At 38.7% G+C, this 24658-nt stretch overlaps 1 protein-coding gene across 2 annotated transcripts in view; it reads right to left on the bottom strand.

The window, feature by feature from the left end:
* The window catches only part of EML4 (EMAP like 4), a 263780-nt gene that overhangs the window by 186488 nt on the left and 52634 nt on the right, over positions 1 to 24658 (bottom strand). Inside the window, exon 2 of one of the 2 annotated variants that reach the window (XM_030557641.1) lies at positions 15061 to 15111. The exons of the other annotated variant lie outside the window; for it this stretch is intronic. Coding sequence (XP_030413501.1) covers positions 15061 to 15085 — 25 coding nt within the window. The 5' untranslated portion in view covers positions 15086 to 15111. The remainder of the gene's footprint in view (positions 1 to 15060; positions 15112 to 24658) is intronic. 2 annotated transcript variants of the gene reach the window in all.

Below are 24658 nucleotides of genomic sequence, written 5' to 3'. Positions count from 1 at the left end.
TAGTTTTGTTTGTGTCTGACAGGATTAGGTCTTAATTTCCATCCCCTCCCCCACTAAAGTAACAGTTTTCATTTTTTTCTCATCCTTTTCTTACAAAAAAGAAATCCTCTTTTTATACTCAATTATCTCTTCAGATGACTACTTTTCAAAGATGTTCAGTTTTTCCCATTTGTGAATGATGCTCCATCCTACCTTGGAACCAAGCTCATCTCCTCATCCTAATTCAATAATGATATGGTATAATGCAGGGATTGGCAACCTTTGGCATGCGGCCCATCAGGGAAATCGGCTGATAGGCCGGGACGGTTTATTTACCTGCAGCGTCTGCAGATTCATCCTATGTTCTCTGTTCCAGGCCAATGGGGACTGCAGGAAGTGGCGGCCAGCACATCCCTGTGGCCAATGGGAGCTGCAATCAGCTGAACCTGTGGACACTAGAGGTAAACAAACTGTCCTGGCAGCGGATTTCCCTGATGGACATGTGCAAACGGTTGCCGATCCCTGGTATAATGCGTGTCTTGGAAATGTGTTTATAGACACTCACAGTGGTGCAATGGTGTCAGGTTAAGAATCATAGAATCATATCTGAGGTAATATGATGATCCTGGACCAGGAGAGGAGGAAAATGTTCTTGCTTTGCATAGCAAGTCTGAACTGATCAGCTCTTAATGTTAAAGGTAAATTGCAAAGCAAATAAACTTTTGCTTTTGCCATTTATAGTTTCTAAACACTTTTTTATATTTAAAGGTTTCTTTTCTTATTATTTTCTTCATCAGGTTGATTAGCTCCTGACACACCACTTTTCCTTGGAGGACTCTGGCAATCTTTGGCGGACAAGCAGCAGGATGTCACAAGGGATCATCACGTGATCTGTGGGTCTTACTCACCATACCCTTTTCCAGACTTGGGGTCTGGAAGATCTGCAGCTCACATTTCGTTGTCCTGTCATATCATGTTCACAGTCTTCCAAAGAGTGCCAAAGTAACATAGTATTACAAGAAGAATGGGATGTGGGGGTAGCAGAGGAGAGACAAGAAGTAAAATCGGGGCCTCAATACCTTCCAGCAAGTGGGGGGGGGGGCCTAAGGCAGAAAACCTTCAAAAAAACTCATCTGTATCTATTATGAAGGAGCAGTAAATAGCCTCTCCTTTTTTGGTTTGGCTTAGCTGTTCACTTTTAACTGTTTTATATTCTTCTCTCCCTCTCTCCATTAGAAAGGAAGAAAGCACAAAACCATTCAGAGCTCTTGGGACCACCACATTTTTATCTCTTGTCAGTATCCTCCTCTGCAGGAGAGGGATCAAAAGAGGGAAGAGAAGCACTTGAACTTGCCTTGTGAAGGAATGTAGTTAGTGCTAGGTCAGTTCTCTCTCCCTGCCATGTCAGAAATAACTTTACATTCTTACTTACCAGTAAGCATCCTGTCTGCTTAATGCTGTTTTTTTGGATGGGGTGGAGAGGTTGCAGCAAGTTTGTGTGGGGTTTATGTGCAGACAGAATATTCACTAAAAGCACATGATAAGCAAACACAGCATCCTCCTGAATAAAGAGGTTACTTTTGTGTAGCAACTGTCATCTAAACAGAAATAACTTGTTGCCATAAATAGATTTTAAAAATATATAAATTATAAAATTCATTTTAACCATCTACCCATAATTATTCTGAATATAGACAATGCCTGTGTAGACCACTTAATTTTGATATTTTAAACCTATTTAGACAATCAAACCTGAAGTTTCAGAGTCAATCCTAGGCTAGCATCTGCATTCAATCTTTGATGGAAGAGATCCAAAGAAGCTGTGGGTCATCATGAAAATGGGCACTGATGTTAGGGAATACAACAGGTTAGGGGAGTGGTACCAGAAACATAATCTGCCCACCCCCACCCCACCCATTACTGTACAGCCAAGGCTTCCTCAGCAGTGGATCTTGGGCTGAATGTGGAGCAGGAGGTGGAGTGGAGCTGCAGCTGGGGTTGGACCTAGTCTGGGGGTGGAGAGGGAATGAAGGTAGCTCTGGGCTGGGGGCAGAGTAGGGGGTGGAGTGGGACTGCAGCTTGGGACAGAGAGGCAATGAGAGTGGAGCTGAGCCTGGAGGCTGAGCAAGGCTGGGAAAGGAGCGAGGCTGAAAGTGTGGTGCTCCCTCTCTGCCCACCATCAGGGCTAGCCACATGCCTCCCTAAACATTCCACATACCCCCCAGAGGTCAGGCTCAACAGTTTGGAGACCACTGTGTTAGGGCCTACATTAGCCCTGCCCTTGTATTGACAAATTTATTGCAATGGTTAACATTGGCACAGCTCCACTAGTGGAAGTAATAGTGGGATTGCTGTAGACAAGTTTCTAGGTGGGCTCTGGTGTTTTAAAAACTGTCATCTAACCCTACTTAAACAGGGCCTATAAGACATGGCTTCCTGTTACCAACTCCTTCCCTACAATAGCGCTGCCACTTTTGCTACCACTAGTGGGTTTGTCTTCATTACAACAGTTAGCTCAAGTTAGTACACTGAAACCACAACTACACAGAATGACGGGATTAGCAACTGAGCTGTGGTAACACTATCAGCTGCATCTCTGCTGCATTACTAGTTCCAGTGTCAGCAGCACTCAAGTTTCAACACACACACCCTGACGGGCCAGCTAGCTCGAGGTTAAACCACCACGTAAGGTGAACTAGAGACTTTTGAATGTGGATGTAAGGTGTGGCAGCATTCCAAGTTACACCTCAAGCCAACACGGCACTGATGACCAGCCTGCAGGGGGAGCCGGGCAAGTATTAGCAATAATAGGACAGACAAACCCCAGTACAGACAAGCCCTTGGGGCAAAAGGATCTTGTTGTAGCAGCCTCAGATGTCTCAGGTATCTTCTTCCTTCCTGATCTGATCCTTGCTCCTGGATGATAAGTTCATTGTAGGACCTACATCAGGTTCTACATCGGAAGAAGACCCAAAACACCCCCTCAAACTCTTGTGAGCACTACTTCACTGACTGCCAGCATAGGAAGCCTGAATGCAACTGCTTCTAGCTCTGGAGACAACCAATTGGCCAGAGGAATCTCTAGCCTCAAGTCCTTCAGTCCCTCAGGGGAAAAAAACAAAAAAATGAATTTCCCTGCTAGAACTGCTGCTATGCTGAACGGAGAGGGAAAGGGAAAAAACAGCAAAAAAAAAAATAAGAAAATCCTGCCTGGAATGCAGAAGCCTAAGGGAAAGAACCTCTGCCTTCCAGCGCAGAGGCTGAAGACTGGGCTCTGAGTAGGAGTGAAGTTCTCCAGTTGCGCCACCAAGGGGCGCTAGCAAGCCAAAAAGCCACCAAGGGCTCTGGTGCACCACCTCCAAGCCTGGGACAAAGGCAGGAAACCCATCAGTATTGGATTTACAGTGGAGGAGGTACCCATGCAGAATTGAGGGTACGTCTTCACTACCAGCCGTATCGACGGGTAGCAATCGATTTCTCGGGGATCGATATATCGCGTCTCATCTTGACGCGATATATTGATCCCTGAACGCGCTCCTGTCGACTCCGGAACTCCATCAACGCGAAAGGTGGTAGCGGAGTCGACAGGGGGAGCTGCGGACGTGAGGGGTAGGTAACTTGATCTAAGATACTTCGACTTCAGCTACGCTATTCACGTAGCTGAAGTCGCGTATCTTAGATCGATCCCCTCCCCTAGTGTAGACTAGCCCTAAGGCTCTGCATCCTGTTATCAATCTGCTGAGCCTCCTTCCTCCACTTAATTTGTGTCACTGTTCTAACTAAATTATCCTTCACAAGAAGATTGTTTGGAACTATGCCCATAAACTGATGATCCATGAAAAACCATTAGTAACCTTTCAGTTTCATAAATTATTTAAGTAACAGAGAACCAGCCTAACAATCAGAGCTGGAAGGGGTCCATCTCACATGAAAAAATAATGTTATAGTTCTGCAATAATTAAGTCCTTTGTTCTTCACAGCATGTTCATATTTGACTATGCAATATAGAATATTTTCCCCAGCAGTACAACATCTATTGCAACCTCCTCTTCTACATTCGTACCAGCTCTATCCAAACAACCTAAAGAGTCAGGATGTTTAGAGTCTTTAAAAAAATCTCTCTGGAAGGCATGACAAAGTGACCGCTGTAACCTGCAATTTTTTGCTTCTCAAACAAGATTTTAAGCATTCTGTTAGTTTTGCTTATGTTTCATACACCAAAACAGTGTAACTTATAATCATATCCATGCTAAACAGTTGTATTTCCGTGCCGCTGGGATACATCAGAAGTCCCTCAAGAAAGTGCTACTGGAAAACAGGTATGTTTCTGACAGCAGCAAATGTTAAGATGTGCTAATATGCATATTTCAATCTTTACACTCATTTATTATCAAAACATTTCCGTTGATACCATGGGCCCAATAATCCTCCTCCTTCTCTTGAAGAGAATGCAGAACTTCCAATGACTTCAACAGCAGCAAGATTAGACCCCTTTTCAATGTTCTGAATTAACCCTGAGTCTCTTTTTTTTTATTCCACCACTTCAAACACACACAAAAAAATCATGACCACTACCATAAAATGACCCATCTCCAAATGAAGGAGATAAACAAAGAAATTCAGTTAATGCTGCCACTTCATCCTTTGCTGCACTTACAGACCACAGTACAAATGGTGCATCCCAAGTACCCTATAGCGCTGAGTTTTTAATCTTATCTTAACTTTGAATTTCATTTTGGGGTTAAGCAAGTTGTTTAACTCACTGCGACTATTTGTCAGATTTACTTCTAAAATAATGTGAACAAAGTGGTCAGATTAATAAATTCATTCATAGCACCAAAAAGCATTTTATAAAACTTCATTGTAGATTACTGCCAAAAGACCCTTGTAAAGCTGCACATTTATGGCAATTTCCAAGTATTTTTCAAAAAAGGCACGGAGAAGTGTTGGTAAAAGGAATGGGTATTATTGGGTTAAAGATCAAGCCTGGAAGTCAAGATGAGATCTATATTCTATTCCCAGCTCTGCCACTCTAGGGTGCAAGTCAAACTCTAAGGATAGGTCTGCACAGGGATAAAAAACCCACAGATGGTATGGATCAGTTGACTCAGGCTCACAGGGATCAAGCTCTGGGGATGAAAAATCCCTGAGTAGACATTCAGGCTTGGGCTCTGAGGCCCTATGAAGATGGAGGTCCCAGAGCTCAGACTCAAGCCTGAGCCCAAACATCTACACAGCAATGTTTAGCAGCATAGCCTGAGTCAGCTGACATGGGCCAGCCATAGCAGTGCCATGTTTTTTTTTCCCCTGTATAGATATACTCTGAGGGCTAAATTTTCAAAGACTCAAAAAGCAGTGCCTTTCTGCCTCAAACTCTTCCCTTCAATGCCTCAATTTTGCAACATTTGTAAAGTAGGATTTTTCTACTTATCTACCTCACAGGGGTTCTATAAGGCTCAGTTCTATAGCTGGTTCGAAAATGGCAGGTTTTCCCCTGAAAATTTTGATTTCCAGATGAAATTTGAATGCAGAAATATTTTGCTTTGTTAATACTGTCACTTTTTCTCCTAGGAGTTGTACTTCAGTTTCATGTTCCCTGATTGGACTACATCTCCCATGATGCACCATGGTCTCCTTTCTTTGGAAAGAAAAGATATTTGTTATGGGAGTGCGTACCCAGGAGGCATTATGGAAGATGCTCCACCGAGCAGAAGGGGAACATGAGGCAACTAAACTCATAATGAGGCACCGCAGCAGCATTTCCAAATCATAATATTTTGGTTTTCAGCTGAAATATTTTGACCAAAAAGCAAAAATAATAACATCAATCTTTTCTAAAGAACACAGACACTTTTCATGAAAAAGTATGTTTAGTCAAAAACCAAATTTTCTGTTAAAAAACAGTTTTGATGACAAATATCTGACCAGCCTGACAGAGTTAAGTAATATTTGTAAAGCATTTCTAAATTCTCGGGTGGAAAACACTATAGAAGTTCAAAGTATAATTATTATAAACAATTTTTTTTTATAGTTGAGGAGACAAAAATATTTCTTTTTTTAAATAATGATAGCGATGTTTTGAAGTAACATTTTGTAATAGAAAATCTGCCGCTTTAAAATAGCTCCTTTTACACCACTATTTTGCAGACCATCAGGGCAGGCTGTTGCACCCATATTTCATTTGTAAGATTGTGACCTTATTTAATCTCTACACAAACCCAGATAAATGAAGGACACTTCTCAAAGCAGACTTTTCTGTACGTCATGGCAAACACTTTTACACTGCAACATTATGGATACTTTGAGGTTGTTAACAGATGAAAAATGAAGTGTAATCGATTCTATTATTGTATATTATAACCTGGTATATGCAAAATTCACATTTTAATTGTATGCAAGAATGTAGCAAAGTTTCCCTGTCTAATGAGATTTTAATTTATTGCTGGCCATCTTCAAACATCTTGTGATGTCCTGTACATTAACTGAGGATGGACATTAAAAAAAATAATGGAGCGCAAGGGCGGGGGAGCGGAGATTCTGCATCATCAGTTGAGACATTCCATATTTGAGTAAGGGAACTGTGCTAATGATATCTTTTATCTGAATTTAGTAAATACATTATATGAATGGTGTAGGTCTTTACCTACAACAGTTTAGAATGTCACCTCTACTAGATTTATGCTTCTCTTTCAATGCATTTCAAAATGATCTACTTCTTTTGAACACAAAGGAAAGGAAACTGCATAAATAATTAAATGTTTAGAGTCCCCTGGCCAGCTGAACAAACAGAGAGCAAATCCAGAATAATATTAATCAAGTGAAACAATATTACTTTATGGAAGTTTTTTTATAAGCAGGAGTTATTGGTGAGCAAATACTCATGAATCCTCTGCATTTTGCCAGAACTCTTTCTACTGAATAAAGTTTTATTAAAACAGGTTGACAGGAGAGATTATTGATGGTAGAAGTTAGTAAGGACAGGCACAAATGTTCATTTTCACATCTTTTAGAACTTTTCAACAAGAGAAATGGTAAATTCTCAAGGGAATCTGTCCTTGCAGCAGGAAAGGGGAGACAACGGATGTCCTGATCTGTTGCTGACTTGTCCCCCTTCCACACTTCTGTTGCTTAAATCCAGAGCAGCCTAGCTGTCCAAGGTCTCACTGTCACACTTAAACCCAAGATCCTGATGGCTCTATGCAACTCCAAGGCCTATGGGCTGTGCAGGTCCTATACTGAATGAGAAGCTCTCAAGTCTCACCACAAAAGCTCAGATTTCCCAGTTAATCCATCCTCCTGGTCACAAAACAGGCTGAGGCTTAAATTTGCAGAAAAGGCATTTGCAGGCTTTGCACCTCATCTCTCTCAAAGACTGCACCATTGGGAGACTGAACTGCCACTTCCCAATAATTCTAACCCCATCAAATGGAATCCAAACTTGCTGCCCGTGCACCATGACCAAAGTTGTCAGCCAGTAACCAAAAAATTAATATGACTGTGATATAAATGCCCCTATTGAGTAGTTTGTGCCCTCACAATGTAACCCGTACAATTGCTTCAAATCTGAACTAGTACCCACACAAATCATTGTACCTTTACAATTGCCCAAAAGTATCCCACCCCAACATGAACTGAAAACAGGAAACCTGACTTCACCTTGCAGCATCAGAGGGTTGAGCATGAAAAGGCCTGCTTCCATCAAGCACTTCATTATTAGATAGACATCTGGGACTACCCCAGCGGATAAAAAATGTACAGAGCAGGTGCAAAATTTGTGTCCCTCCAGCAATTCCCTTGCCTGGACCTTACCAATTCCAGCCAATTTGAGGGGGAGGGAGGCTTCCACAGCTCCCTCCCTATTTATCCAGGTTCTTCCAACAATTCCCTTGCCAGGAAATTACCAATTCCATCCAATTCCGGGGGGGGTGAGGGGCTTCCACCAGTTTCCTTCTCTCCCACACACCCTTTTCATCCAGGTTCCTCCAGCAATTCCCTTGCTGGGACCTTTCTGACCACCTCCTTCGCAGGAGGGGTTAAGGTGGACTATGATGATGGGGGGGAGGGCGTTGACTCCCTGCTGCACCAATCATAGAAGTCCTCAACTGCCTCCTGACTTGCTTAATTACCAAGCACCTCTCCTTAATTCCTTTTCCAGGCCATTTTTCCATTCTTTTGTGCCTTTATTTATAGAGTACCTGCACTGAACATCCGCTATACAGTTAAATAAATAGTTGCGATATATGGCCTACCGCCCGTCATGCTGTGCCTACTTGAATCTCCTGTGAGGAAAGCGAAAAACCCCCAATGCACCTGGCCAATATGGTGGCAAGGGAAAAATTCCTTCCCAGCCCCGCCTTAGTGGGGTGGCTAGCGTAATGCCCATAGCTGATATAGCTAAACACTCGGCATATTTGTGACCCAATTAGGGAGGGAGGGAAGGTGCTGCCCAGCTTGCTCCAAGTGAATGAGAGTGGGGTGTAGCCCCATACTGACTTTTTAAAACTTCTCAGTCCTATGTGGTGAATCATCCACCACGCTGACTGCTTTTTCAGCAGCTTTATGTCTCCCCTCCTCCCTACAAGCCAGAAAGCATTGCTCTCTTCTCCCATCCAACCACACACCCCCTCCCCGCCCCCGCTTAAAGTGCAAGGCAGTGATTTTCACTGGGTAAAAGAAAACTAGTCATGATCATTGAAAGAGGAGTCAGAAATGACAGCGCACATGCAATCAAAAGTGAAGAACACAACATAGTTAGTGAGTCTGCATATTTAGGAAGCACAATTACTGCCAACGGCCAACTCCATAAGGAACCAGAAATAAGAACTGGGAAGGCAAGTGAAGCCTTTTCAAGACTGACAAATATCTGGAAAAATAAGGAGATTCACACAGGAACCAAGATAAAGTTATCCAATGCCTTTGTGATATCCATGTTATTGTATGCTTCTGAAACTTGGCAAACACTAGAAACCTACAATAGCAAACTTTATGCAGTTTATCAGAGATGCCTGTGAAGAATACTTAGTGTCCACTGGTAGAATGTTCAGCAGACTCTAAAGACAATGATTTCAGAAAGAAGGCTAAAAGTGGTTTGGACATGTTGCATGGATATCAAAAAATAGTATTTCTAGACAAGCCCTTGATTGGATACCACCTGATGGAAGATGGAAAAGAGGAGGACAACAATGACATTGAAAAAAAACAATTGAGAAAGATGCCACCGCCATGGAAATAGACTGTAACAGAGCAAGAAATGCGGCACTAGACAGATGGAGGTGGAAAGACTGGGTCGCCTCAAATGTCACAAGGCATGAGAGCATCCAATTAAAATAAAATAATTTCATCATTTGCACTAAGATTCCAGACATTAGTTAAACCGATATACCTACCAGGTCTAAGAAAGAAGGATGATCTACACCATACCGTGACATTTCATTTTGACATCACAAGTGGGTGGCATTTGGTAGAGTCTTCCCTTTGCCCCCTCGTCCAATCAAGAAAAGGCCCAATCCAAAGAGCCTAGCAGAGTATCCGAGTTCCAGTAATGGGGAATCAAGCCTAAGAATTCCCAAAGAGCCCATGGGTACAGCTGAGCCCCAAATGAAAGGGAATCAAGCCAAAGGAGTCAAACAGAGTCCACACTGCATCCGAATGCAATACATGGCAGGCAAGTCCAAAGAGCCCAGCAGACCATGCATGATCACATTCTGAACATCTGGATAATCTACTGTATCTCACTTTCCTGTCAAGTAGATGGAGCTTGAAAGAGAAACACTGCTTCCCCCCTGCCCATCCAGGGGCAAGTTTGAATGCCTCTTAAATATCATGTACATTTTATAAGTTTGACAATAGCGCTATTTTGGAGGGTTTTTTCTATACAAAAATATATATTCTGAGTTGTAACAAAAAGATGCACCATCATCCTTCTCTCCCTCTGACCCCAAGAAGCAACTTATTCCTCATAGGGATACACGTTCAGACATACAACCAGATACATATACTAATTCAGTACAGTCAGACAATTGCCTTGTTAATGGCCAAAGGGAGTGAAATTAACTTCTAATTCTTGATCAGACAGTTGAGGAGGGTTGATTTAAGATTTCAGCTACAATGCTCTGAATAAAACCTAGTTATAACACTTCATAGACATGTACTGAGACAAGAAGCCAACACCTAACAAATCCAGATTGACCTTTTGCCATTCAAAATTTGAATCCCAGAAGTTAGTGAAGCAAAGAACACTGTCAACTTGAATATTTCTCAAGTGATTAATTTAAAAAACAAAAACAGTTTTTACAAGGGGTTTTATGTCACCCTGTTGTTGTTTACCAGGGTTTTTGCAGCACAAAAGAAACTGATATACCTATATAATGGAAACAGTGAAAAACACTAGTCAGAAGGCAATGCCAAATGCACAAAGTAAACAAACTAAAAAATTTTTCATTAACATATTTTCAATCTGAGATATAACTTGTAATTATACATTCTGAACAAAATTCTCACAGAGAAATCTGATTTGTACGTTGTCAGTGTCTCTACCAAAAAGAAAAAATGCCAATAATGTTAAGGGGAGGGGGGAATCTACCAAATGTAAAAGCCTCCAATATCATTGCCATGAGATAGAAAGGGGCTGGTTCTATGCAGGGCAGGGCAATTTATCACAACTAACCTGCTGCAAAGCAAGAGAAGAGATGGCTTAAACTGCAACATTTTTCTCTCCCCCATTCCAGAAACCAAAGATAAACTACAGTGTTTCTGATGAGCAAGGTTACCACCTTCACAGGGAAAATGAAATGCCACTATGGAAATGATCCTAGACTAGATGCCTTGACCATAAGCAATAAAGGGAATGAAAAACAGGGCCCATGCACTGAGTTAATACAGAACATTCTCTCAGGTGCAGGGTCTAACTGATTTCCATACGTGGGGCTGGGAAGGAATTTTCCCCCAGGCCAGATTGGCAGTGACAGGGAAACAGGGAGTGGGGGATTCGCCTTTCTCTGCAGTGGGTGGGTGCAGGTCACTTGCTAGGATTATCTGGGTATATTTCACTGAATCATTGGCACTGGTGCACCTCGGTCCCTCCTAATCTCTTCTCTTCCTGTGGCACATAACAGTCTAGTCTCTGGTGGGCTGTAATACTTTGGTCTAATTTTGGTTGTTGGTTTAGCATGTAGGTGCTGCTGGTGGCCTGTGATATACAGGATGCCAGACTCCATGATCTGGTAGTCCCTTCTGGCCTTGATCTCTTTGACTATGACACTAAAACCAATCTTTCAGAGCCATGACAAATAACATGGCACAATGACAGCCATATGTGGAGTTACCACACAAAAGAAACACCCCATTATCTTCGAGAGACTGACCTTTTCAATTACACTTGCCCATAATCTGCTGAAGCGTAGAAGTCACACACTTCGTTTATGGGGAGGACATATGCTGATCACACTATTATATGAGCACTCCCTGCTGGCCTATTAGACATGCATCAATGGTATCCTCAAGGGTACCCTCTCCAAAGTCAGGCGGAGCGCCACAGTGTTTGTTTCAGCTAGTTTAGTGGGGAGAAAAAAAAAAACAGAAGCCTGTAGAATAACAGGGTGGGCTTTCACACTATCTTGTTTCTGGAAAAGGGACATTACTGGCAAAAACAGAAAAGAAAAGGAAAGGGAGGGGAAAAAAAGAGAAATTAACTTGTTGTGCAATAAACTGTTTCTCTCTATGCATTTTTGCTTATTTTACATAACGTATGATTGAAAACAACTGTCAATATATCCATATAGTTCTATTACAACAACCCCAACATACATTGTACTTGCATAGGTTGTTCTCCTGATAATAAGTCTTCTCCTAACCCTCAGTTTTCTAACTGGAAAACACAAGCAAACAAGCAAATCAAATGTCACTCTGAAAACACTTTTTTCAGTCTCCACTTTTATGTAACAATAGATCACACACTTTGAATCTGCCCTAGAAGACTAAACTATTAAACCTAATTATCTTCCTTATTCTCATAGCATAGCACTGAGCAATAATCATCCAGAAGAAACTGCAGTGATCTCTAGTTCAAGTGTATTTTAACACTTAAATAGCATTCAAGACAGGTATTAGAGAGACGGTCCCTTGGGTGCCCAGAAAATTTTGTTTTTGCTAATTGAAAACAGGCACGTAGAGTGGAATGTACAAGACTGCCAACAGTCTTGCAAGGAGGCAATGCAAGTAGGAGTTATGTACTGTGAATATCACGTAAACCTGTCTACAAATTAAAGAATTATCTCCATGCAGAAAAAAATTAAGTGCTTAATTATCAACACTCTTAATTTTACACAGTTCCGACTTAAGCCAAAAACCACATCACATCCCACCCTTCTAAGAGGTTGTCAGACATAAAGCAGAAAAATAAACAGAATCTGAAGACTGGAGCTCAGTTAGAGCATGTTTAAGTCTGCTTATTTTTCAACTCTCTTTTGCTATTCTGTTTTCACCTTACATTAGCAGCCTTCATCTGCCACCTTTCCTGCAACCCAAAGAGAAGGTAAAAGGGATTTTCCCAGAAACTAAGATCCTGATTAGTGCTAGTGAATAGTTTTCATTCAAAACATTTCACAATTCCACCTGCCCCCAACCATATTGTCTATAAAAATCTTCCATTTCAGTCTAAATTTGTCAAGTGTTCATTGAAAAAAAAAACACAAAATACAAAAAAATCAGGTTTCAGGTTTTTGGACAACAACCCAAAAGCTTTTAAATAAAATGTTTGACAAAAATGAAAACTTTTTCGTGGGAACAAAAGCTATTTCCCGACCAGCTCTAGTCCTAACCCTATAAGGTGCTATACAGCCTCAGGTCCCTTTGAAAGCATGCAGGACCTCCCAAGATCAGGCCATGTGGAAATCAGTGTTATTCAGTTAAACATCCCATTTCTCTTATGTTGAGAAAACTATACTGAGGTCTTAAATGCCATCTCACATGTGTTGCAGCCATGTTAAGAAACTACTTAACATATGAACTTAAAGCAGATTGAAAAAGCTCCTCTCACAGTATAATTAATATATGTGTATCTATCTTCATGACAGGGACACACTCTGAATGTATTTTACACAGCAGTTCTCTGAAAGTAATCCCTAACCAGAAAACCTTTACCAGTCTGCTTTAACAAGTCCTAAGAATTCAACAATCAACATCTCCTACCAATAAGAAAGCCATTATACAAAGGCAAAATGAAGAAACATTCTGCAAAAGGAGGATTTCAAATGCTTCATTTTAAACAGAAGGAATGCTAAATGTCTTGGTAATCAAATATTCTAGAACCTAGCAAAATCCTTTAAGAGAAAGCCATCAGCTGCTGTTATACAAGTGAACAAAAGTTCCGTTCTCTATCTCCCTTCCTTATGCCAGCACCAGTATAGGAGGCAAGCTTAGCCCTTTGAGTTGATAGGAGCACTAAAAACTTTCTTCTGATACCTCCTTGGGGCTGATGAAAGTGGCAGCTCTGGAGGAAATCAAAACAGAAGGAAGAAACCTAAGAAGAGTATAGTAAAATCCCTGGGATTCTCGGTGGGAGGAAAGGGAGCCTATTTTATTGAGTAACATTTAAATAGTCTTAAAATTTTTGCTTTTTTTTCCCAAGTGGAGTTTTGTCACAAACTAGACAGCAGAGGCTGCAGCACCAGCAGTTCAAAGTTCTCCACACTTCCGTAGCAGTGTGCCTCAGTCTGCCTTGGTGTCACCCCCCCCCAAGAAAGTGAAATATTCATCAATTGTGCTCCCTACTAATTAGTGACAACTGTGATGGTGCCTTTGGTGTACATGCACCCCTAGACTAAAATCACGAACTTGTTTCACAAGGACAGGACAGCTGTCCAGTAATTTGGGGGTACCATGAAAATGGGACAAAATTAAAAAGTGACCTACAAGCAAAAGCTTTCATGTCCCACTATCTCTACAAATCCCCTATAAAACTGCTCTTTATAAAAAGGGCTTGACACCCAATGCTTTATACAACTATGGAGTAATATTAAACAGCCTGCCGAAAACTTGCCAGAAACTAGCCTCTTGACACAGTCTTCCCCTCTCACACCATCTGCTTCAATTACAACAAAGCCTTTCAGTAAAGGAACCAGGAGAAGCTCGGCAATATTCACACATATGGAATTAAGATTTTCACAACATTCATAAAATGTACTGTGGTTGCTTCAGATGAACATAATGTTGAGACATGTTAAAAATAGTATTTATCATGGACTTGGCAAAAGCCATGATAAATAACATTTGCCTCTAAGGGTCAAATTTTCAAAGGGTTCTACCACAAAAGTTGGCTATTTATATATTCAAACCAAGCATTTGCTGCACAAATATGGATTGCCGCAGGCACAACATGAACATCCTCTTTTGAAATGGTGGTATTTTAAGATCCACATTCAGCGCTCAGGAAATATTTTTTCCTCCTAGTATGAAAAGCAATTAAAATTGCAATTACTCGTGAAGTTTCGGTTTTTACATCAGCAATGATTTACACCAATCAAGGCCTCAGTCCTGCAAAACTGTGCCCGTGCAGAGCCCCACTGACTTCAGTCAATACATACAATGTAATCACTGAACACAAAAGCACAGTTTTACACTTTAAACAAAAAAAGGATTTTTCTTCATTCAAACCATAACTTTCTGAAAACAGGCATTAATAACTTTAAAAGCTATTATAGAGCCATAACTCTATGACTTTCACTATAAAGCTATGGACATTTATTTTCATAGCTCCAAAGAGAGCAGTTCAGCAGCACTGCTTACTATGAACCAAGGTTTACATTAACTGCCAACGCAAAGGGCAAACCTTATGCAATACACCTGTCTGGTGCCGCACTGAAAAAGGTGCTGCAGCAGCAAAGTTATGCATGCTTAATTTGATACATTTTATAAGAAATAATCCACTCTCTCACAATGTTTGAAAAATCCTGAGTGCCAAGCCAGTGTTATTTTAATAAAAACAAGAATTAAAGTAGCTTTGCTGTAATATTTCACTTAACGAAAGCCTCATTAGCTACATCATTCACTGTTTATCACAGTAATGTTCAGACTTATCCTTACCACAATGATTGGGAACAGTATCCATCCAGTCCTGTTGTTATCCAATTGTCGCTGAATAAAATTAATAAACAAAGGTTGAAAACGTAACAGTATTTGCTATTGCTTTTTCATTTCAAAACTTTGCGTTTTCCCCTTTTTGATTGAGCTGTTTTAGGAGAATCAATTTAAAATCCTCAAATGTGTCTTTAGAAAAGCAATACTGCTATGAACAAAGGTCAAAACTGAAGATTTGAAACTGCTTAGAAGAGGTGTGGCTGCTGAAACTTGACATAGCTGCGTCACAGAAATTTAACTTTGGCAAACACAGCTTCCTGAATTCAAACAAATCTAAGACGGGGCTATCTTTTGTTCCAGCAATAACCAATTATTGCACTGACATTCAAGGTCATTTAGAAAAAAAACGAAAATTACACCATTAGCTTTTTCACTCCAAGTTATATATATTTAAAGATTTTCCACACTGAACAAGTGTTACTCCTGTTTCAGATTATCACAAGCGAACATGAATGAAAGTATATGTATACCCAGCTCCAGAACAAGAAGGATGAGAAGGCAAGAATTCAGATATTCACATTCTTCTTAGAAAACTTGTGGTGTCATCCTTATAAAGTAAAATAAATAAAAACAGTTTTTTTCTTTGCACTTAAAGAAATCAATCATTTAAAACCTTCTACTCTTATATTATCAGAACAATTGCTAAACCAGCTATTTTAAGATCATATTACTGAGAAAGACTTATGAATTATCTAATGAGAACGTTATAGTCTTAAGAATCAGTAAGAATAATTTCATCCACCTTGCATACATTCTGAAGATGTAAGACTTTTCTTATTTTGTTAGTTTGTTCAAAAGGGAATAATGCCAAGAACACATTATAAATTATCAACATTCTACTTAAAAACAGAACTCCCTTCCTCTAGCTGAGATTATTTAGTTGTAAATTTATATCAAGATTTAAAGCAAATGACAGAGGCACTAGGTGCAACTCCCCCCTCCAAACATTCAGCAGTTAATTCTCTACACAAGTAAAAACTTGCTATTCTCACTACAATGGAAAAAATTGAAGAAACAAGAATATCCAGTTTTGATAATAGATACTTTAAACAAAATAAGTGTTTTGGAAGGGATGTAAAACCTTATACTTCAAGATTTTAAAAAATCTCTAGCTACTAGGGGGTTAGGAGCAGGTTACCCCACAGCTGCCTGCCTTGTGCGGGGGGGCGGAGGGCTGCACCTTGCAGTCATTTATGTCAATCTGGCATTGACCACTGTTGGAGACAGGATACTGGACTAGATGGACAACAAGTGTAATCTCATATGGCAATTCCCATGTTCCTGTGTAAAACACCAAATCAACCATGGGGAAAATAAGGCAATTTTTCTCAGGCTATCAAAGGGTTTCCTGAACAATTGTTAAGAACCAATAGTTTCTACATGAATCCCATTCAGTTTACATACTTAACTCTGTGTGTTTTCGTACATATATTACAGTAATTGGATACTGCATTAAACAAGAATGAATAATGGCTGCAAATAATATGATTGTGTAATACTTCATACCACTCTAAAGGACAAAGTGAAATACAGCATGCTGTTTTGGTTTTTTGTTTGCTGCATATCAGAGCACAAACTAAAACATTATATATATATCTCCACACAGGAGCAACTTTGCTAAAGGTACCGTTTATCATATCCTAGCTGGAATTAAATAGATTTTTTAGACCACCAATAATAATACACATATTTACCAAATTCACCCGTTAACAGATCACACAGAGAGTAGGGATTTGTAGAGAGTGGTCCAGACTGAAGAAAACAACTTATATTTTTAAACTATATTTTACATATAGTACTTCTACTTGTTCAATTAGACCGGATATATTGTATACAAATTTTATTAAGCAATAAAGTCATTTTAAATTCCCAAAATACCCAGCAAATATTAATAAGGAATTACTAAAGCTTTCATTTTTTTTCCCAACCTGGATTATCTGAACGTAACATTTTTAAACACTGGACTATAAACATGCTTATTTGCAAAAATAAAAAAAAATTCCTTTTTCAAAATCCAAAAAAATTGGATTAATCCTCACACCAAACTAATGTATAATTCTCCATAAAGAAGTTGCTTTGTATCTGTGAAACAGATTGAAATTATGAATGGATATTTCTGTGCTTGTACACATCTATATGAGCATTTCATAAAATCAAGATTTATACACACAAACATACAGATTTCACAAAAAACTCTAACTGATGTTATCATCAGCATCATCTGAAAATCTGGGCCATGGTGTTCTCCATCATGTGATAAATTGAATGATCAGTTTGGGGATTTTGTTTGTTTTTAAATATATACACGTTGATCTTTATTGTGCATGAACTATATGTAACTTTTTTAAGAGATTCTGAATTTAAGCTAGAGGGAGGGCTGATTTAAAAAAAAATCTGAGCACCTAAAATTCTTACTTTATCTCTTTTTAAAGAAAATTCAGTAGATTGATACATTGATAGAAGGAGTACCAATGTGTTTGTTTTTAATTTATTTTCACGTACTACAAAATATTAGCACACTTCTGTTTTGTTCCCTAAAAATTACTAATTTTATTTCTCTAAATAAATGGAACATTCTATACGGGCCACACTAGAACTGACTCTTTTCTCTAAATTACACAGTGCAAGCTACAGGATTTCTGGACACGTTGTGCCAGCTCTGAAGTTGGTACTAGGGACAGAAAACAAAAGACATCCAATGGCAATGTTTCAGCAACTAAATTCATTATGCTTCCATTTCAATTCGTTACTACAAAATACCACTAAGAATAGGAACTTAGCAGGATTTTTTTTAAGAATACTGCAAGATGGATAATGAGAATATTCAGAGTTCCTTTAGAAAGAGTGAAACATTTTTATAAGGGATATAAACCCTGATTTATGAGGGCACAAGATAGCTATTAACTGATAAAGTTTACAAAGAAACTTCTCCTATTAAGTTATTTAACTGTGCACGGTGGAGTGTCTTGTCTTGCACTTCTTCTGATGCACCTGGGACTATCCACTGTTGGACACAGACTACTAGATCGCTGGCCTGATCTACTAAAACAACACTTACGTTCTGTAGATCTGAAAAGTCTTAATTCAGATAGTGACTCTTTAGAGCAGGGATCTACTTTTTATGTATGACTCAAAGAGGCCATGCACACTCATCAGTTTAAATTAAAGGTAGTCACCAAACATTATCAGAAGACAAGCTTGGTCAACCTAGCCAATGTTCTGTACCTCATCTCATAATACCCCGACAGGCTCAAACTAACTACCCCAACAGGCTCAAACTAACCATAGCAAGGATCCAGCTTCTTTCTGTGGCATGGTCATCTGCTCAGCCTTTGGATTTCCATGTGCAAATCTGGCTGAAATTTAATGCTGCATTAACTCTTCATGAGTCCTCTCCTTAGTTGCAAATGAGCATCCAGAATGAAGCAGCCAATGGCAACATGGCTCCAACAGGATCTGTGCTAACACTGGGAGGAGAGGAGTTAGTACAGCTAATTGAGGGGGCAGCCATCCATTCAGGACGACAACTGCCTTTGCTGATCCGGATCTGTGGGGTTGAGTCTGCATCCCTTTGTTAGCACCAAAAGACTCAGATATCCCTCCCAGAGGAAAGGGCGATAATCCCAAAATGTATCTGATGAAGTTGCAGAGTTGTCAGTTTGATTTGTGTGGATTTTTGTGCAAGAGGAGGAGATTCAGTCCTGAGCCCAATAAACATTCTTAAGGATTTAACTTGCTTTAAAAAAGGAAGGAGTCTAAATTGACAACAGAAGGCGCATGTTCTCCCCTTCCCAATAAAACCCAACACACACACACACACACACACACACACACACACACACACACACACACACACACCTCTACCTCACTGCAGTGTAGAATACCTATGTGGCTCTACCACATTTTTTGAAGTGATGGTACTGTCAGAAAATCATAATAGCCAGACTAGATCAGAGCAGTGGCTCATCTATCCTGTTTCTGAGAAAGGCCAGTACCAGCTGCTTCAGAATAAGGTGTAAGGAACATAGCAACAGGCATTTATATAATAACTTGCCCTCTGGAAATTTTTCTCCCAACCCCAATAATTAGAAGATTGCTTATGCCCTGAAGCCTATCACTTCTCATATATTTTGTTGTTATTTTCTGTAACAACACTCAATATTCTTGTTGTTCATATAAAAGTCTAATCTATCTTTGACTCCTGAGTTTTGGGTTCAATGACACTGTGCAGCAATGAATTCCACAGTCTAAATATTCACTCTGTGAAAAAAGTATTTCCTTTTAAGGAGTTTGAATTTACCATCTTTCAGTTTCATTGAATGTTCCCTAGTTCTTGTATTAGAACTAGAACTAGAATTAGAATAGAAATTTCTGATCTACAGTACCTTCTCTATACCATTCATTATTGTAAAACACTTCTATCAAATCCCTCTCTTCTATCTCCTTTTTAAGATAAATAGTCCCAATTTTTTCATTCAATCTTCATATAAGTTGTTCCATGTACCTAATCATTGTTGTTGACCATCTCTGAAATATTCCCTATTTATGCTATATTCTTTTCGAAATGAGGAGAGCAGAACCAAACAGAGTATACCAGAGGAGGTTGTAATCTTGATTTATATAATGGGGTAGTAATATTTTCCATATTATTCTCTATTCCATTCTTTATATGTCATCTTGTTTGCTTTTTGGACTACTGCTGCACACTACGTGGAGGTCTTAACTGAGTTGACCACAATGATATCCAAGTGTCCTTCCCCACTCCTCCCACCCCCAATTTAATTTTAGTAGGATCAGTAGGTCAAATTATTCCCTCCAACCTGCACTATTATACATGTCATCATACTGCCATTTTAGTTAGTTTGGTTAGGCCCCTCTGAAGTTCTTTACAATGCTTTCTGATTTTGACTACATTACATAACTGTCATTTACAACTTTTACCACTTTGCTGTGCACCACTTTTTCCAAAATACACATATTAAACAACCTTACTTCTAGCACAGAATCTTGTGGAAGCCTGCTGCTAAAGTTTCACATTGGCATAAACTGACCATTTATTTATTGTATTCATTTTTTTCTGGCTCTTAGCAACTCTCTGATCTATGACAGCAGATTCCTTTGGTCCCTAAATACTTGGAATTCTTTGAACAGGTCACTCAGAGTGAACAGAAGAAAACAGCTTGACATAATTTATCTGGGCTTTCAAAAAGCTGTCACAAAAGGCTACTGAAGAAACTAATAAATTAGCACATTAGTGCTCATTTTTGTTGCAGAAGTTGTGCTTATTATACCACATCATATGATCTTGAAGACATTTTACATTTCTGTTTTTATTTTTAATTTCCAAAATTTGCCAGGCAGAGAGGATGTTTGGTCAACTGCTCTGGATTACCCTTTACAATGTGTTTAAAGTTATGGGTATGACAGCCTTCCAATCCTCAGTTAAAGCAGCTGATTTTAATGAATAATTGTAGATTTTTACTAGTAGCTCAGCTCCTTTGTTCTTAAATTCCTTCAAAACTCTTAGGTGTAAAACCGTCTGCACAGGTATTGTCATAGTGCCTCATTTCTATTACCAGAAAAGGGCAGGGCAGGACAGGGATCACTCTTCCAGCCTCTGTGGGGGGGACTGGTGCACAGAAATTATTGAGCAATTGGCCTTACCTTCCTCAACTACACCTTCTACCAGTTGGTGGGTTAGTGGACTCACCCTCTCTCTCTCGCAAGTTTCCTGGTTCTGATAAAGATTTATTTTTAATACCTTCAATTATTTGCCCTTCAAATCCATCATAGCCTTGCTAATTTCCTTCTTGTATATTATCTACAGGGAGTTTATGCTCCTTTCTACTGGCTTCACTAGACTGAATTTCCTTTTTCTAAAGGATATCTGTTTGGCTGAAACCTTGCCATTTAGCCACAATGGTTTACTTTTTGCCTTCCTGTTTCCTTTATTGTTTAGAAGTATGCATGCCTTCTGAGACTATTATTGTTTCCTTAAATAACATCCGTGCCAAATCTAACGATGTTTAAGATCTTAATTTTTTTGCTTTCGGCATTAGACTTTACGACTAACTTTTTTTTTAATCTATTTTTCTGAATTTTAGTAACACCATACTAGCTTTTGGTACCTTCCTTCCCCCCATGATATTGAATTTAATTACAATGTGGCCACTATTATTTAGAGATGTTTCTTGAATCAACTCTTGCATATTACATAGGGTTAAATCAAGAATACCTTCTCTTCTGTACTCTAGAATAAACATACTCAAAAAACAATGTTATTGGTCAACTATTAAAAGCCCTGCTGTTCACAACAGAACCACATAGTATACTGGTAAATAGAAACATCCAACGCTTAATTTCCTTTGACTAATATAATGATTTACAAAACATATTTTCAAATAGCACTAATCTATTTTAACTCTAAATAAGTGGAAAAAAAGATACCAACAGTTCAAAAATGTTAATCAATGTTTTAAATCTAAATCATGGCTTGACATGCTAAAGGCACTAAAATAGTTACAACACAATACAGAAAAGGACTGATAGATCTGTATGTTTAGTGCACATAAAGGACAGGCAGTCAAGGCTGAAGGAACCTGTCAACGCATGTTGTGTAGCAGATCTTTAAAGATTAGTAAGTTAGGTGCTATCTGAATCCGGCAAAAGCATGCTGCATAAAACAGCTTAAAAAAAAAAGCAATTATTAGCTCATTCAGCAAGAAAACTAAAAAGCAAAGGAAAACGCCAACTGCTTCCATCAATGAAAACAGGAAAACAACAAAACAAAGCACGAATGAGTAAGGGAAAGAAGAATATCTAGCATAAAAATTTAAAATTCCATAACTAATGAGAATCAGCATCATGTGATTCACATCCATCTGCAGGAGGCAAGAAAATAGAGGTGAATTAAGTTATCACTTTGTTAATCACAAATGACTTTTGCTGCATAAAAGAATGCCCATCATGTTCATGATATTCTCATCTTCAAACATCTCTAAACATAACCAAGTGTAAAATATAGGGTCGCTGTTTAACTCTAGGTTCTAAGCACAACATGTCCCCAGGTCATGTTGGATGAACCACTGTGAAACAATACAATGGCTGTGGAACACAGATTAACAATGTAATCCTATACCATTTTACTCAGTTTTCCTTTGAAACAAAGTACTCTCAGGCTTCTGTAGAACACATATGGTATTATGTAGGACTTCCTGAAGCAAAGCTATTTACAGTTCAGAATACAATTGCGACACTATCTGTATATAATTTCTGTCTTTTGATACACTCTTACTATGCGCTTCACTTTATATGAGTTTCAGTGAGATTTACTATTATTTGTATTACAGTAGCACCAAGGAACACCAAATTAAGGCTCAAGGTCTGATTGCCTTAGACACTGTAAGGACAACTAACAATAGATATAGAGTATCTATCAGCATTTAGCAGAAAAAAAGATGTTGCAGCCGAGAAATAGTAACTTGCAGTCAATGTGTATATAAAAAAAATATGTGTGTGTGTGTACGTGAATATTAATCAGATTTTCATTGCTTATTATTCTTTTTAGGGCTATGATTAAAATGTTTGAAAGATTACATCTAAACAGCAAAGATTTAAAACAATTTTATTTTAAACCTTAAGGCTTATAGAGACAACACTGCAGAAAAATGAAATGTTAATAAATTGGGAGCTGACAGTTCCTTAATGATAAATTTATAGATGGGAAATGTAGAGTTACAGGTTAAGTTTTAAACATTTAGACTAACTACCTAACCTACTGGGAAGGCATTTAATGTTGCTCTTTTAAAATATAAACTAAATCACATTCGTGAAGAAAAAAACAATAAAGAGCACAAAAATATTCTCCTGCAACCAAAGCAAAACAAGGGAGAGAAATGCATAGATATATCTAAGCACCACTATGGAAGTCATACAGGCAGCCTTGCAGACAATACATGTTGTAATGCATAATCAGTAGTACAGGGAAGGATGGAGTTGTTACTGAACCACAAGTCCTGGGAGTCAAGAGATCTGGGTTCACTTCCTGGTTCTGCCAGAGACTTGTCATACAACCTTAGGCAATTCACTTAACTCTGTACCATAGATCCCTTATTTGTATAATAGGAGTAACGTCCACCTTCCTCACAGGGGTACTTGTGTGGATTAACTAATAAATACTTGTGAAGTAACTTGAGAAACTTTGAAGATGCAACAGAAATGCTAATACACAATTAGAATAAATACAGTAATGAACAATGGGACATGGGAAACTATTTTTTTTCAATTCATGTACAAACGTGAATTAGTTAATAAATCTTTTAGCAAAAGAATAAAAAAAATGTTCTTCATATGTATCAAATATACACACAGGATGATATCTGACACCAATATCTTATTACTTATTTTGCAAGTTTTCTTCAAATTGAATTAGCACCATATCATTTTACTCAAATAAATTGTTTACTCTTCTTTTCTTTAAGAGGTAAGAGTATGATATACCACCATGGTCAGATATTTGGGAAAGGTGGGGTAGAGGAGGGGAGATTTGTGCTGCGAGCTAGCACAAGCTCAAGCTTTGACATTCTATGCTTTTGGTGAGTAAATAGCATTTACCCTGAGCAATTTTCCACAATGAAGGAGAGAGGAGTAGGCCGCACTTGTTTTTCCCTATCCAGCAGCACAAGCACGCACATGTTTAAATGGTCTAGTACGAAGTATCTTTTTAAAATCTCAAGTTTTTTTGTTTTAAGTAAATAACGTGTGCCCCCACCCCACCCCACACACAGAGAGGAAGGATACAATAATAATCGATGATGCACTTCTGTCTCATAATAGAATTTTACATTTCTTGTATTGAAGTCTTAATTTCAGATTAATATAGACCAATGACCCAGCAATACAGTTATTCACTGAAACAAACATCACATAATGAGCTTCACTACAAAGTGACAAAACATATTAATGACTAACAAGTTACCACATATATTTGGAAATAAAAATCGTTCTGTTTTAGTTAAGGCTTTGAGTTCATAATTCTATTAACACAAACATTAAAACAAAAGCAATGTACACTACAAGATAGTCACCCAAACAGGCCATGACTGTATTTTCAGAAGAGGAAAGAATCTTTTGAAAGATCAGTGGAAGTTGTGGGTACGCAGTGAGTTTGAAAAAAAATCAAGACACCAATTATCACTTGCAATAAAGGTAAAAAAATTAACATTTGCACAATCAAGTCAACAATTACTGAGTGTAAAAATCCCACCACACAAGGATAAAATCCGCAAGACTCAAAATCAGCCCAGCTGGAATTCCAGATGAAGTCAGAGAGATTACACTAGGGATGCATTTGGCCACTTATGTAATTCCTTGTGATTTCTTCATCCTGCATATTCCAATAACTTTAAAATTGACAAAATATTAGTTGTCTGCATTTCAAGATCAACTTGCATTTAAACATATACAGTGTGAATTCAGCAAGAGAAAATAAATTCTACCCTGTATCTCAGCACTGTATTTAGAATTAAAGGGTTACACACACTTT

This window comes from Gopherus evgoodei, chromosome 3, assembly GCF_007399415.2.
Source record: "Gopherus evgoodei ecotype Sinaloan lineage chromosome 3, rGopEvg1_v1.p, whole genome shotgun sequence".
NCBI lineage: Eukaryota > Metazoa > Chordata > Testudines > Testudinidae > Gopherus > Gopherus evgoodei.
This window is presented reverse-complemented; position numbering and strand designations above follow the sequence as displayed.